This window comes from Dipodomys merriami, unplaced genomic scaffold (assembly GCF_024711535.1).
Source record: "Dipodomys merriami isolate MVZ:Mamm:240054 unplaced genomic scaffold, mDipMer1.0.p SCAF_137, whole genome shotgun sequence".
Classification (NCBI taxonomy): domain Eukaryota; kingdom Metazoa; phylum Chordata; class Mammalia; order Rodentia; family Heteromyidae; genus Dipodomys; species Dipodomys merriami.
Genome location: NW_027202682.1, coordinates 487,563 through 500,086, shown reverse-complemented (window position 1 = coordinate 500,086; position 12,524 = coordinate 487,563). Strand labels below are relative to the sequence as shown.

Below are 12,524 nucleotides of genomic sequence, written 5' to 3'. Positions count from 1 at the left end.
GTAGTGCTTGCAGATTTTATTACAGGACAGTGGCGGCAGCAGTAGCCTTAGTCCAACCCACCTCACCAGCGTTTCCAGCCCAGAAGGGGGATGGGAGGCTCAAGCCCAGCAAGGTTCGAGCCCACCAGCAGAGCTGACGGGGCAGACCCAGGGACATAGACTTTGTACAGGGCCTGGGGCCTCTGTCCCAGAACTCTCCTGGGCCAGGGTACCAGGCACAACAGGGCAAAGGGGGTCTCAGTAGTCCTCTACCCAGCCGTTCTCAGAGATGAACGCATCGATGACCTCCTTCATGGCCAGGTTGGGGATGAGCTGTTCCTGGGTCAGAGGGCTCCGGGTCACAGGGTCAAAGTGGCCCACACGCTGCAGCAACAACAGGGTCAGAGGCTCAATGGCTAGGTCTACACCTTGGCCTTCCGCAACCCATGGGATTATTTTTATTGTTGTTGGCTGTGGGGCTTGAAGCCTGGGTGCTATCCCTGAGCCTCTTTGGCTCAAGGTTAGCGCTCTACACTTTGAGCCACAGCTCCACTTCCAGTTTTTGAGCGGTTAATTGGAGATAAGAGTCTCGTGGTGATTTTTTTCTGCCCGAGCTGGCTTGGAACCGCAATCCTCAAGTCTCAACCTCCTAAGTAGCTAGGATGGCAGGCCTGAGCCACCTGCGCCCGCTCCCGAGGGGTCTTACCTGCAGGTGCTCCTCGATGTCTTTACGGTCATAGGTGATACCACTCGGTGTGATGCAAGGCTCCCGCATCAGCTCAAAGCTGATCTTGCCACACAGGTAATCAGGGATGTCTCGCTTCTGCAGCACAGGGGGGCAGGGTCAGGGACCAGGTAGGGGACGCTGCTGGTCCCTGGCACAAAAAGGCTTCCGGAACAGCTGCTTACCTTTCTCTTCTCATCCACCTGAGAGAAGAGCTCATCCATGTCTGCCATGAATTTGTCCTACAAAGAGTTGAGCACCACATGTGGGCCACTTAAGCCTACTCTGCACAGACACACAATGTGAGCTAGGACACCCGTGCGTCACACAGAGGCCCACAGGTCACCATGGGCTGGAGCACCTTCACGCCACACATGCATGCACACAGACCCCCAGGCCGGGGCACCCTCACGTGCTTGGCCTCGATGCAGGCCTGCTGGGCCCGGACATGGCTGTCATCCTCGTCACCTTCGTGGTTCCGCTGACACTCTTCCAGCTCCCTGGGGGGAGGGGTGACCAGGAGCCAGTCAGATGGCTCTGACCAAAAGATACCAAGAGCCCGCCCTACCTCGGGCCTCTTCCCCCACAACTTCCCAGGTGCCAGTGTTGACCTTAAATAAACACCCGCGCTTGGCGACTCAGCGTCAGCCTGGCCGGGCCGGGCAGGGCAGGACCCACCTCTCGCGCTCTGCCGTGATGAGCCTGGTGAGGTACGAGTGCAGCTCGCTCTCCTGGTGGATGCGCCGCTCCTCGATGCTGTTCCAGCGCTTCTTCTTGGCGATGCGCAAAGCGCTAGGGATGTCATCCCCAAAGTTGAGCCTCTGCTCCTTGGCCAGGCTGTAGGCTGGAGGAGTGGAGACTCGGGTCACACCGGCCGGCACGCCCTCCCGGGCCCGGCGTCCCGTCACCCACCTCGCTGCAGGTTGGCGATGGCCTCGTCGTAGCTCTCCATCTCCAGCTGGCACTGCCCCAGAAAGAAGTGCGCCTTCACGGACTGCCCGTCCAGCTCCAGGGCCCGCCGGCAGTCGGCCAGCGCCTGCTCGGGCTGCTGCATCTTCAGGTAGCACAGCGCCCGGTTGGTGTAGTACACGGCCACCAGGGGGTTCCGGGTCTGGGGGCCGAGGCGGGCGCGTGAGCGGGGCTCGGCCGGCCGCCGCCCCGCCGCCGCCGCCCCGCCGTCCCGCCGCGCCCCCCCGTCCCCCCCGCCGCCCCCCCGCCGCGCCGTCCCCCCCCCCGTCCCGCCGTCCCGCCCGCCGCCCCCCCGCCGCGCCGCCGTCCCCCCCCGCCCCCCCCCCCGCCCCGGCACTCACGATGGCGCGGCCGTAGCAGGCCGCCGCCTCCGGGTACTTGCGGCCCACGAAGAGCCGGTTGCCCTGCTCCTTGAGCTCCTGCGCGCTCGGGCTCTTCTCGGGGCTGCCGCCGCCGGCGCCCAGCCGCGTGCCGCCCTCCTTCTCCTCCTTGCCCTTCATGGCGCCGCGCGGCACGGCTCGGCTCGGGATCCGCTCCGGGCTCCCCGCCCGGCCGCTCTGCTTCCGCAGCCCGCGCCGAGATCAGCTCGGCCGGGTCCCGCGATCCGCCACCGGAACTTCCGGCGTGGGGCGGGGAGACACGTGAGCGGGCGGGCGGGGCGCGGAGCCCGGGGGCGGGACGCCGTGACGCGGCCGCGGCGGCTCTCGGCGGGCCCGGGCCCCGCCCCCGTCCCGCCGGCCCCGCCCCCGTCCCGCCGGCCCCGCCCCCCGCGCGCCGGGCCGCCCCGCAGACCCCCAGCCCCGGCGGGGCGGCGGCGGGGCCCCGGGGGGCTGTCCCCGAGCCGCCCGCGTGGGCCGGGCGGAGGGACGTCCAGCCCCGCCTCAAGCCGCGGACCGAGCTTGGGATGCGGGCGGAACCCGGGCGCCAGGCCCCGGCCGGGCGCCAGGCCCGCTGAGCCGCCGCCCCCCCCCCCCCCCCCCCCCCGCCCGGACGCGGCCCCGGGCCGGCGGAAGCCCTCGGGCGCCCCCATGCGGTGCGGCGGGGTCTGCGCGGGGCTCAAGACCAGCCTCCGGAGCCCCGGGACGGCAGCGTCGTGTGACGCGTTTATTCATTCTCCAAAAGGCTCAGACTGCAAGTCCTGGGGGCGGGCGTCGGTCGGGAGGTCCGCGCGCCGGGGCCCGCCGCCCTCCCTACCCCGCGGGGCGCCCCGGGCCGGTCAGGGCGGCGGGGGGACGTGGGCGCCCAGCAGGTCGTAGGCAAAGACGTTCCAGAGAATGGCGAAGAGCAGGAAGGTCCCGTAGGCCAGCAGCGCCACCCACCAGCCGCACTGGTCCCGCAGGCGCTCCTCGTAGCTGCGCAGGATGGTGAGGCCCATGCTCACCCCCACCACCGCGCCGGCCAGGTGGGCCATGAAGCTGGGCTGTGGGCCCGAGGCGGGCAGCGGCGGCGAGAAGCGGAGCCACACGGCCCGGCCCACCTCGGAGCTCACTGCAGAGGGAGCGACAGGTGGGAGGCGCCCGTCCACGGCCGGCCCCCAGCCCCGCCCCCGGCCCCCTACTCACTGCACACCAGGGCCAGCACCATCCTCAGCAGCTTGTAGGGGCACCGCATCCCGGCCCAGTTCTGACGGGGCCCGTGCAGAGAGAGGGGGGCGGTGAGGAGAGTCGGGTGGGCCCCCCACGTCCCGCCCAGGGCAGCCCCGTTACCATGACGACGTTGGCCAAGTGTGCGGAGCACAGGGCATAGACCCCGCCGGAGCCCCCCACCACGGGGGCCCGCATGTCAGTGATGGAGACCGTCAGGGAGCCTGTGCGGGCAAAGGGAGGGGTGAGGGTGCGGCCGGCCGGCCGGGAGGGCAGGGGCGCGCCCCCCCCCTCACCTGCCAGCACGCCGGCCAGGTAGAGCAGGCTGATCCGAAGCAGGCCGTGCACCATCTCCAAGGGCACGCCAATCATCAGCTGCAGCAGGGCATTGAACCCCAGCTGCTCCAGCCTGGGCACAGAGGGGCACACGGGCGTGAGGCGCGGGGCCGGCCCCCGGCCCCCCCCCACCCCGGGCTGTGCGTTTTGGAGCTAGGGGCACGGCTCTGGGGCAGGCTCACCCGACGTGCATGAACATGTAGGTGAGGAAGCGCCAGGCCCGGGCGCGATGCCCAGGGTGGTACACCAGGGGGCTCCTCATGTACTCGGGGTGGTAGGTCTGTAGCACCCACTTGTTGAGGCGCGCTCCGTAGCACAGGAACACGATGATCTGGGGACACGGGAGTTAGGGCCGGCCAAGGCCTGGGCGGTGGGAGCCCCCGGGGCAGCGGACGGGCAGGCCCACCTGGGCAAGGGTGACCGAGGCCATGAACACGGGGGGCGGGCAGCTGCGGTGCCGGTAGAAGTACCAGCGGCGGTCCACCTCGCAGGGCAGGATCTCGTAGGCCACGTAGCGAACAAAGCGCTTGTAGACGCCCAGGCCCGGCTCGTCCAGCAGGCCATCCTGGGGCAGAGCTCGCTGTCCGTTCGCAATGGCCCGCTTGAAGCTGCTGGAGCGCTTACTGCTGATCTGGGGTGGGGTGGGGGCGCAGGGGGCGCAGCTGGGCCACGGCGCAGTCCCCAGGCCCCCCGCGCTCATCCTCACGGCCCTCCCCAGCCCGAGCCCCGCCCTCGCCGCCCTCGCCCGGGGCACTGACCAGCTCTACCAGCTCCTGGTAGCAGACCTGGCCCCGGTCGTTGCTCTGAGCCAGGGCCACCAGCATGTCCAGCTTGGCTGGGTCCAGGGGCAGCTCATGGCTGTGCACCAGGCCGGCGAAGGTGTCTGCCTCGATGAAGCCTGTGTTTTCAGGGTCCAGCTGCTGGGGTCGGGCGGGGAGCCGCGGGTCAGGTCCGGAGGGGCCCCGAGCCCCGCCCGCCCGCCCTCCGCGCCCCGGGGCGCCCCTGCCCGCCGGGCCCCTCCCAGGCCAAGGTCGCGCGGGCGCGGCGGGCACGCACCTGCTCCTGGATGAGCTGCAGCAGGGAGCTCCTGTCCATAGAGCCGCGCGCCGGGCCGGCCAGGCCGGGCGGGGGCGGCCGGGCCCGAGGGCTGCTCTGCGGACCTCCGCTCCGCCCCGGCCGGCCCGCTCCGCTCGCTCCGCCCGGCGCGCGCCCGGCTCCCGCCGCGTCACGGAGACGCCGCCCCGCACGCGCACGCCCCGCGCACGCCCGCGCTCAGCCCGGCCCCGCCCCTCGGCGGCAGAGCTTCCCGGAGGACTGCGCCGCGCGCGGAGCGGCGGGGACGGCCGGGGTGGGGGGGATGGAGAGGACGGCGGGGGGGATGGGGAGGACGGTGGGGGGGGATGGAGAGGACGGCGGGGGGGGGGTGGAGAGGACGGTGGGGGGGATGGGGAGGATGGTGGGGGGGATGGAGAGGACGGCGGGGGGGATGGAGAGGACGGCGGGGGGGGGATGGAGAGGACGGCGGGGGGGGGATGGAGAGGACGGCGGGGGGGGGATGGAGAGGACGGCGGGGGGGGGGATGGAGGACGGAGGGGAAGATGGGGAGGTGGGGGGGGAGATGGGGAGGTAACAGGGCCACCGTGCGGATCACACTGCTGTCGCTTCAGCTGCCACCAGGGGGCCGGGGCTTGCGGGGGAGGGGGGGTGTCGGCCTGGCCTGCCTGGGGGCCGAGGCTTGCGGAGGGGCCCGTGGACGGCGGGGGACGGGGAGGCTCTCCTGGGTGCACAGGGGCACCACCGCCTCCCCTCCAGGCATGTGGCCCCAGGGCACCCCCACCCTGCCGGCGCCCCTGCAGGTCGGGCGGCTGGGTGGACGGTCAGTGCCATGGGGCGGCAGGGCCCTACGGAGGTGTGGCTGCTCACCCCAGAAGCCCAGCCACACGCAGGAGACCCTGGACCTCCTGGGGCGGAGGCATACCAGGGTCATTTCTGAGAAAAGTGGGCCCCAAAACCAAGGTCTGCAGGTAAAGGCAAGTGACGTTTAATTGGGAAACCCAATCTTGAGTGTCCGCGGCGGGCGCGGCGGGCCAGGGTCCGAGGTGGATGGACAGGAGGGCGCTGCCCAGCTCCCAGCCACTCCCTGCTCAACACAGCCCTCGGTCTCTACACACACACCGGCCGTACCCAACTAGGAGAGGTGGAGCCCTGAAGACAGGTCTGGGGTCACAGTCTCCCCCCACCCGTGACCCCAGACCTCAACACACAACATCCCAAAGGTGAAGCCGTGCCAGCAGCCATGGCTGCCACCCGGAGCTCACGCCCAGCCCCACAGGAGCCGGGGTGGGACGTGGAAAACCGCTCTTGCCTTGGGCAGCTGTCCTTCAGAAGTACAAGTGAGACAGAAAAAAGGTACCCTGGACGGGCACCCACACCAGTGTCCCTGAGTCCTGCGGCCACACTGCCCACCCTCATGCGGGGCCTCTGCAGGGGCCAGGCCGGGCCCGGGGGAGCGTAGCGGGGTCACCGGCTCTTCACCAGGACCCGGTACAGCGAGATGCTGAGGACGGCGGCCATGGCAGCTCCAGCAGCCACCAGCACCCCCTTGAGCCAGACGGGGGTGGGGCGCAGCTCTGCGTGGACCAGGTGCCTGTGGGGACAGGGGTGGTTTAGGGGGTGCGTCTGGACGCTGCGAGCCCCCGCAGCCCCAGTTCCTCCTGATACTGGCTCACCCAACGGCAGGCACTGCCCGACCCAGCCCCTGCCCACGACACTGGTGCGGTACCCACGGGAAGGTAGCCATGGTGGCAAGCCTGGTGAAAACATCAGTATGGGGTTGGGCCGGACCCGCGCAGGAGAAGGGGGTAGGAGGAGGCAGGCGATGCCGACGGCAGAACTCGGCCGGCGACAGGCCTGCGGGGGGAACGCCTTCGGGCAGGTCGGCCTTAGAGGAGACGAAGAGGCAGGGCGTCTGGCCATCCATGTAGTGGCGCTGCCGGGCAGAGGCGCGTGAGGGCTGAACCACTCTGGCTCCAACCCCACAGCAAGGCTCCCTTGGGGCCCAGGCCCTGCCTTGCCTTGTAGACGCTGATGCAGTGTGCAAAGGACCTGGGGTCACTGCCGTCAAACATCAAGCAGGCAACATCACAGGTGGTGTCTGGAGAGACGGCCAGCAAGCTATCTGCACTCATTTCACACAGCTACAAGACAGGGTGGTCAGGGGCTGCTCCTGGGTGGGTCCCCAAGGGCCACCCCGGTGGAACAGGAGAACATGGGGTCCCCCACGTCTGCCCTCTGGAACAGGGGTGTGGCCCCTCAGCACTCACAATCAGGTACTTCTCCTGTCCGTTGACCTGCACTGTGTCGATGACATGAACTGGAGAATCTGCAGGGAACTCCTGGGCTTCCTAACACCAAGGGGGGAAGGGGTCCCGCTGTGCCCGCCCACAGAGCACCCCCCTCCTCATGTCATCCCCCCTCCCCATGTCCACAGAGCACCCCCCTCCTCATGTCCCCCCTCCCCATGTCCACAGAGCACCCCCCTCCTCATGTCCCCCCTCCCCATGTCCACAGAGCACCCCCCTCCTCATGTCCCCCCTCCCCATGTCCACAGAGCACCCCCCTCCTCATGTCATCCCCCCTCCCCATGTCCACAGAGCACCCCCCTCCTCATGTCCCCCCTCCCCGTGTCCACAGGACAACCCCCTCCTCATGTCGTCCCCCTCCCCGTGTCCACAGAGCACCCCCTCCTCATGTCCCCCCTCCCCGTGTCCACAGAGCACCCCCTCATGTCCCCCCTCCCCATGTCCACAGAGCACCCCCCTCCTCATGTCATCCCCCCTCCCCGTGTCCACAGAGCACCCCCTCCTCATGTCCCCCCTCCCCATGTCCACAGAGCAACCCCCTCCTCATGTCCCCCCTCCCCGTGTCCACAGGACAACCCCCTCCTCATGTCCCCCCTCCCCGTGTCCACAGGACAACCCCCCGCCCTGTGCTCCTTCCAGTACTCGCTCATGTCCATCATCCCCCGCTCCCTCCTCACGTCCCCAGGCTGAGGTTGGGGCTCCGCAGACGCTTACCCCTAGGCGGTGGCCAAGAAAGGCTCGCAGGAAGGCGGACTTGCCCACGCCCCGGGCGCCCAGCACCTTGCACATCAGGACACTGCGCTGCGTCTGCCCCTTCTCCTGGTCTAGCCTCTTCCTCCGGGTGACTGCAAGAAGGAACTGAGGTGAGGCATCTTCGAGAAAGGGCCACCCCCAGGGCCCGCGAGGAGAGTGCCCACCTGTGATGGCCTGGGCCTGGGAGTCCTGCTCACAGAGCGTGGGGTAGCCCAGGTAGCCGAGATGTGCCAGGCAGCTCCGCACGTCCAGGTAGGTCACCAGGCTGGGGGGTGGGGGGGAGAAGGGGTGAGCACAGGGCGTGGAGGCAGGGCCGGCGGGCTGGGAGGGAGGTGTGGCTGTGCTTACGTCCACTGGCAGAGGTACCCGTGCAGGGGCAGCTGGCCAGCCTCCGTGCGGACCGTGCACGGGAGCTCAGGGACCCAGGGGGCCACGGGGAACACACTGTAGAGGCTCTGCAATTCCACAGGAGAGAGGGCTCCGTCCCGGTCCTGCCAGAAAAATCACCATGGGTGAGGGGAGCCCGTGGGGAGACAGGAAGGGTGAGGGGAGCCCGTGGGGGGACAGGAGGGGTGAGGGGAGCCCGTGGGGGGACAGGAGGGGTGAGGGGAGCCCGTGGGGGGACAGGAGGGGTGAGGGGAGCCCGTGGGGGGACAGGAGGGGTGAGGGGAGCCCGTGGGGGGACAGGAGGGGTGAGGGGAGCCCGTGGGGGGACAGGAGGGGTGAGGGGAGCCCGTGGGGAACAGGAGGGGTGAGGGGAGCCCGTGGGGGGACAGGAGGGGTGAGGGGAGCCTGTGGGGGGACAGGAGGGGTGAGGGGAGCCCGTGGGGGGACAGGAGGGGTGAGGGGAGCCCGTGGGGGGACAGGAGGGGTGAGGGGAGCCCGTGGGGGGACAGGAGGGGTGAGGGGAGCCTGTGGGGGGAGAGGAGGGGTGAGGGGAGCCCGTGGGGGGGACGGGGGGGGTGAGGGGAGCCCATGGGAGGACAGGAGGGGTGAGGGGAGCCCGTGGGGGTGAGGGGAGCCCGTGGGGGGACAGGACGGGTGAGGGGAGCCCGTGGGGGGACAGGAAGGGTGAGGGGAGCCCGTGGGGGGACAGGAGGGGTGAGGGGAGCCCGTGGGGGGACGGGGGGGGTGAGGGGAGCCCGTGGGGGGACAGGAAGGGTGAGGGGAGCCCGTGGGAGGACAGGAGGGGTGAGGGGAGCCCGTGGGGGGACAGGAGGGGTGAGGGGAGCCCGTGGGGGGACGGGGAGGGGTGAGGGGAGCCCGTGGGGGGGACGGGGGGGTGAGGGGAGCCCGTGGGGGGGACGGGAGGGGTGAGGGGAGCCCATGGGAGGACAGGAGGGGTGAGGGGAACCCGTGCCGTGTGGGGGACGGGGGGGATGGGAGCCCGTGGGGGGAGGGCAGCAGCACTGTGGCACTTACCTGGTCATGTTTCTCAAACACCCGCTGCACAAACTGGTAGCCACGGTGGTTGAGCTCCGTGCTGCAGCCAGGGGGCACGTGGAGCCTGCAGAGATGCCACAGACATCTGGCACATGTCCTGCAGTCACTCTGCTGTCCCTGTGTCAGCAAGCCCTCCCATCCTAAGACTGGGGCCAGACAAGGATGGCCCGGCCAGCTCCTGGCTCTCAAGTGTAGATGGCCTGGCTGGGGTCCCCACACAGAGGAGCTCTCTGAGGGCCCATCCATTTGCCCAGCGCAGTGGAGTGTAGGTGAAGGGGGTTCTGGCTCACGTGGCGGGGTCCAGTCCCAGAGAGGCCTGCTGAGCACAACAACTCCCCAGAGGGAGAGCCCCGCGGCCCTGGGCCTCTTGCTGCCTGCCACTCACGGTGGGAAGAGGTAATCAGCCGTCAGCTCCAGCGTGTCGCTGTAACCGAACCGCCGCAGGATGGTCCATGTGGTCTCGTGCCGGCCACGCTGGATGAAGAGCGTGTTCAAGAAGAGGAAACCTGTGGCAGGGCAGAGTGGAGCTGGCACCTAGCACGAGCCAGCCCATGACCCCCCCCACACGCCGGAGCCCGGGCCGCGTCCAGCCTCACCCTCCAGGGTCAGCCCGTTGTCACGCACACCGCCTTCCACGTTCTTACACACTACCCTCTTCACGTCCTCCAGGGCCTGTGGGGCCAGAGGGTGGCCAAAGCAAGACTTCTGCCTCCAAGAGGAAGTTGCCTCTCATCAGCCAGCTGCCCCAGACTGCTAGGTCTCACCACTGAGGGTGGCCAGTGCCTAAGGGCGGGTACCTCAGGGGCAGGCACACCTGGAAGGCACTGAGCTCCTCGTCGCTGAGCGTGTGGTCCAGGTCCTGGTCCGAGAGTCTGAAGATGCGCGTGAGGGCCTGGATGCATGCGGGCCGCAGCTGCAGGGGTGGGCGGCAGCTCAGCACCGGGCAGCCTCCACCATCACCGTCCTGATGACACCCATGTGGGCCCCGTGAGGGGCCCACAGCTCACCTGCTTGGCTTCTGGGTCATAGAGAGGGGCTGTGGGATGCAGAACAGCCTTCTGGGCGTAGTAAAACAGCTCTGAAATGTTCCTCAGTTGCTTGGCTGAACACTGGGAGAACACGGACAAGCGTGGGGAGGCACCCAAGAGAGACCCAGGCATGAGAACCACCCCCTCCCCCCGGGAGTGTCCTCGCCAGAGCACAGTTTGTGCTCCTGTCTCCTCCCTGACTGCCACTCACCTCCACGCAAGTCTCTATCTCAGGGAACTGGCTCATGATGGGCAGCACGGCCTCCATGGCGCTCCCCAGTCGCAGGTCCGACTTGTTGCCCACCAGAATAATAGGCAACCTTGGAGAGAGGTCCAAGGTCAAGAAAGCAACCCCACTGGTGGGCCTGGCCGCCTCCATGCCCCCAAGGCTCTGCTTCTCACCTGGACCCCCTCTCAGTCCTTCCATTCACCAGTGGGATCCACTTGGTTCGGATCTAAAAAGCAAAGAGTGGCTGTGGTATGAGGCCGCCCAACCAGCCCACAGGTCCTCCTTAGAGAACCCAGACTATGTAGGAGAGGAGAGGAGAGATCAAGGCAAATGAGGACCAAACTCACGGCCACTGGGGGTGGAGCCAGAGGGAGAAAACAGAGTCCATAGGGCCTTGTCTGATCCCAACAGCAGGCCAAGCCCCAGGAGACTCATCACCTCCCCCTGATATCTGGGCTCTGCAAGGCTGGTCACAGGTGGGAGAGGGTCCACTGGACACTCAGGAGCAGTCTGCACTGAGGACAAGCAGTGTCCAGGGGTTGAGAGGGAGCTCCCTGCTGCTCACCTTCTCAATGGTGGCTTCCTCAGACACATCGTACACCACACACACCACATCTGCCTGTGGGAGGAGCACCAAGGCACAGGGTGAGTGAAGGCTGGGCATTCACTGTGCACAGCCTAGGTGCTCACAGGCAGGACGGGGCACAGCAGAGGCCTGAAACGCCTACCCTTGTCTGGACAAGCCCCTTCCCTGCCTGCTCCCAGTGCAATGACACCAGGGCTTAGTACTGTGGCTCTGGCCAGCGGGGCCCCAGGACCTGAGCTGTCAGGACAGGCATAATCATACCAGAGGACAATAAGCTGTACTAGGGACCCAGTCTCGGTCTCAGCCCCTTACTTTGATCTCACTACAAACAACCGAAATGGTGAGCTCAAAGGCAAAGTGACAGTGGGAGGGGTCTCCCCTGGACAGCGGTAGCCTGAGCAGGACTGACGTCTCTAGGACACACCATGGGGGCTTTAGTGCACAGAGGTTCTGACAGCAGCTAGGCCTTGGTCAAGACAGGATCCTCTGGGACCTGGGGGCCTCGAGTACAGACTGAACCACAGAGCAAAGTGGAGGATGGGGATGTTTAAGGCAGGCTGTGATGGCACGCCCCCAGGAACGAGTGCACAAAAGAGATCCCTGGAAGGTGTACTGGGAGCCAAAGGGTCAAGGCAGAATGAGCAGGCCAAGGACAGCCGGTGGACTTAACTCAGTGGAGGAAGCGGATTAGGCCCAGATGGTGGCCAATATCCGACCCTGACTCGGGCTCAGCACCCCCCCCACGCCTGGCCCCGACTCCGGCTCAGCGCCTCACCCTGTGGATCTCATCCTGGAGCTCCTCCTCTGTCTGCTCCGTTTCTAGGGGAGAGAGAAGGCGAGAGCGAGCTGCAGCCAGGCCCCGCGGGCGGGCGGCGCACGGGCACGGGCCTACCTGAGTAATCCACGATGTGCGTGGGCACCTTCTCCGGGGTGACATCAGCGGGGATGGTGATCTCCTCGGCGCGGGCCGGGACCTGGAAGGAGCCGGGGAGGCCTGACCCCGGCCCGCCCCCGGCCCCGCCGGGGTTCCCCTGCCCCCCCGGGGTCCCCCCGTCCCCCGCCAGCCCCCGCCCCCCCGGGCCCCCCCCCCGGCCCGCCGGGGTCCCCCCCCGCCCCCCTCACCTCTTCGGGGAACTCCTCGCCCACCAGCGACAGGATCAGCGACGTCTTCCCCACCTGGGCTGCACGGGCGGGCGGTCAGGCGGCAGCGAGGTCGAGGCCCCCGCGACTCCCCCCGCCCGGCCCGGCCCGCCCGCCCACCGGGCCCGCGCCTACCCTCGCCCAGCAACAGGATGCGCACGTCCCGCCTCATGGTGGCCGCCCGCAGCGCCGGGGCGCCCCTCCGGACCTCGACCTCCGACCCCGCACTTCCGTCCCTCCGCCGAGCGCCCGCCCGCACTTCCGGCCCCGCCCCCGCCCCAGCGAGCCGGCCCAGAGCGGCCGAGCGGCGCCCCCGCGCGGCGAGGAGGAGGCGGTGCAGAGGCCGGCGTTTATTCAAACTGCGCCCGCCCGCGCGGCGAGGAGGAGGCGGT

General features: G+C 68.7%; 3 protein-coding genes across 7 annotated transcripts; all 3 read right to left on the bottom strand.

Annotated features, from left to right (window-relative positions):
• Position 1: 1 nt before the first annotated feature.
• LOC138825352 (E3 ubiquitin-protein ligase CHIP) lies at positions 2-2,315 on the bottom strand. Its single transcript, XM_070019789.1, has 7 exons — positions 2,014-2,315; positions 1,616-1,814; positions 1,382-1,547; positions 1,116-1,203; positions 889-945; positions 686-802; positions 2-363 (listed from the first exon to the last, which is right to left on the bottom strand). Exons 1-7 carry the CDS (start codon positions 2,170-2,172, stop codon positions 238-240), a joined length of 912 nt encoding a protein of 303 aa, XP_069875890.1. The 5' UTR covers positions 2,173-2,315; the 3' UTR covers positions 2-237.
• Positions 2,316-2,753: 438 nt separating this feature from the next.
• On the bottom strand, positions 2,754-4,780 carry LOC138825292 (rhomboid-related protein 1). 3 transcript variants are annotated; one of them, XM_070019686.1, is made up of 8 exons: positions 4,648-4,780; positions 4,350-4,511; positions 3,998-4,222; positions 3,774-3,922; positions 3,552-3,664; positions 3,379-3,479; positions 3,235-3,295; positions 2,754-3,160 (listed from the first exon to the last, which is right to left on the bottom strand). In XM_070019686.1, exons 1-8 carry the CDS (start codon positions 4,684-4,686, stop codon positions 2,889-2,891), a joined length of 1,122 nt encoding a protein of 373 aa, XP_069875787.1. In that variant the 5' UTR covers positions 4,687-4,780; the 3' UTR covers positions 2,754-2,888. The 3 variants fall into 3 exon arrangements, with proteins under 3 accessions (XP_069875787.1, XP_069875789.1, XP_069875788.1); XM_070019688.1 differs by having other exon boundaries at positions 2,754-3,024; XM_070019687.1 differs by having other exon boundaries at positions 4,350-4,508.
• An 830-nt stretch (positions 4,781-5,610) lies between these two features.
• Positions 5,611-12,373, bottom strand: LOC138825351 (mitochondrial Rho GTPase 2). 3 transcript variants are annotated; one of them, XM_070019786.1, is made up of 19 exons: positions 12,268-12,373; positions 12,115-12,173; positions 11,885-11,966; positions 11,768-11,811; positions 10,972-11,025; positions 10,580-10,632; positions 10,389-10,497; positions 10,157-10,258; positions 9,964-10,062; positions 9,746-9,854; positions 9,535-9,655; positions 9,129-9,213; positions 8,055-8,197; positions 7,871-7,971; positions 7,668-7,798; positions 6,915-6,995; positions 6,666-6,788; positions 6,378-6,580; positions 5,611-6,238 (listed from the first exon to the last, which is right to left on the bottom strand). In XM_070019786.1, the coding sequence occupies exons 1-19, from the start codon at positions 12,302-12,304 to the stop codon at positions 6,112-6,114; spliced, it is 1,863 nt and encodes a 620-aa protein (XP_069875887.1). In that variant the 5' UTR covers positions 12,305-12,373; the 3' UTR covers positions 5,611-6,111. The 3 variants fall into 3 exon arrangements, with proteins under 3 accessions (XP_069875887.1, XP_069875886.1, XP_069875888.1); XM_070019785.1 differs by having other exon boundaries at positions 9,746-9,821; positions 12,268-12,372; XM_070019787.1 differs by lacking the exons at positions 10,389-10,497; positions 10,580-10,632; positions 10,972-11,025; ... (2 more) ...; positions 12,115-12,173; positions 12,268-12,373 and having other exon boundaries at positions 9,746-9,821; positions 9,947-10,062; positions 10,157-10,246.
• Positions 12,374-12,524: the final 151 nt, after the last annotated feature.

Coding starts and splice junctions, on each gene's coding strand:
- LOC138825292 (XM_070019686.1), bottom strand. CDS start 4,686: ATGGACAGGAGCTCCCTGCTGCAGCTCATCCAGGAGCAG. Junction 4,223..4,349: donor ACCAGGAGCTGGTAGAGCTG/GTCAGTGCCCCG, acceptor ACCCCACCCCAG/ATCAGCAGTAAGCGCTCCAG. Junction 3,923..3,997: donor CCTCGGTCACCCTTGCCCAG/GTGGGCCTGCCC, acceptor CCGTGTCCCCAG/ATCATCGTGTTCCTGTGCTA.
- LOC138825351 (XM_070019786.1), bottom strand. CDS start 12,304: ATGAGGCGGGACGTGCGCATCCTGTTGCTGGGCGAGG. Junction 10,633..10,971: donor AGGAAGCCACCATTGAGAAG/GTGAGCAGCAGG, acceptor TTTGCTTTTTAG/ATCCGAACCAAGTGGATCCC. Junction 6,789..6,914: donor GACAGGAGAAGTACCTGATT/GTGAGTGCTGAG, acceptor CCTGTCTTGTAG/CTGTGTGAAATGAGTGCAGA.
- LOC138825352 (XM_070019789.1), bottom strand. CDS start 2,172: ATGAAGGGCAAGGAGGAGAAGGAGGGCGGCACGCGGCTGGGCGCCGGC. Junction 1,548..1,615: donor CATCGCCAACCTGCAGCGAG/GTGGGTGACGGG, acceptor CCACTCCTCCAG/CCTACAGCCTGGCCAAGGAG. Junction 803..888: donor AGGTGGATGAGAAGAGAAAG/GTAAGCAGCTGT, acceptor CCTGTGCTGCAG/AAGCGAGACATCCCTGATTA.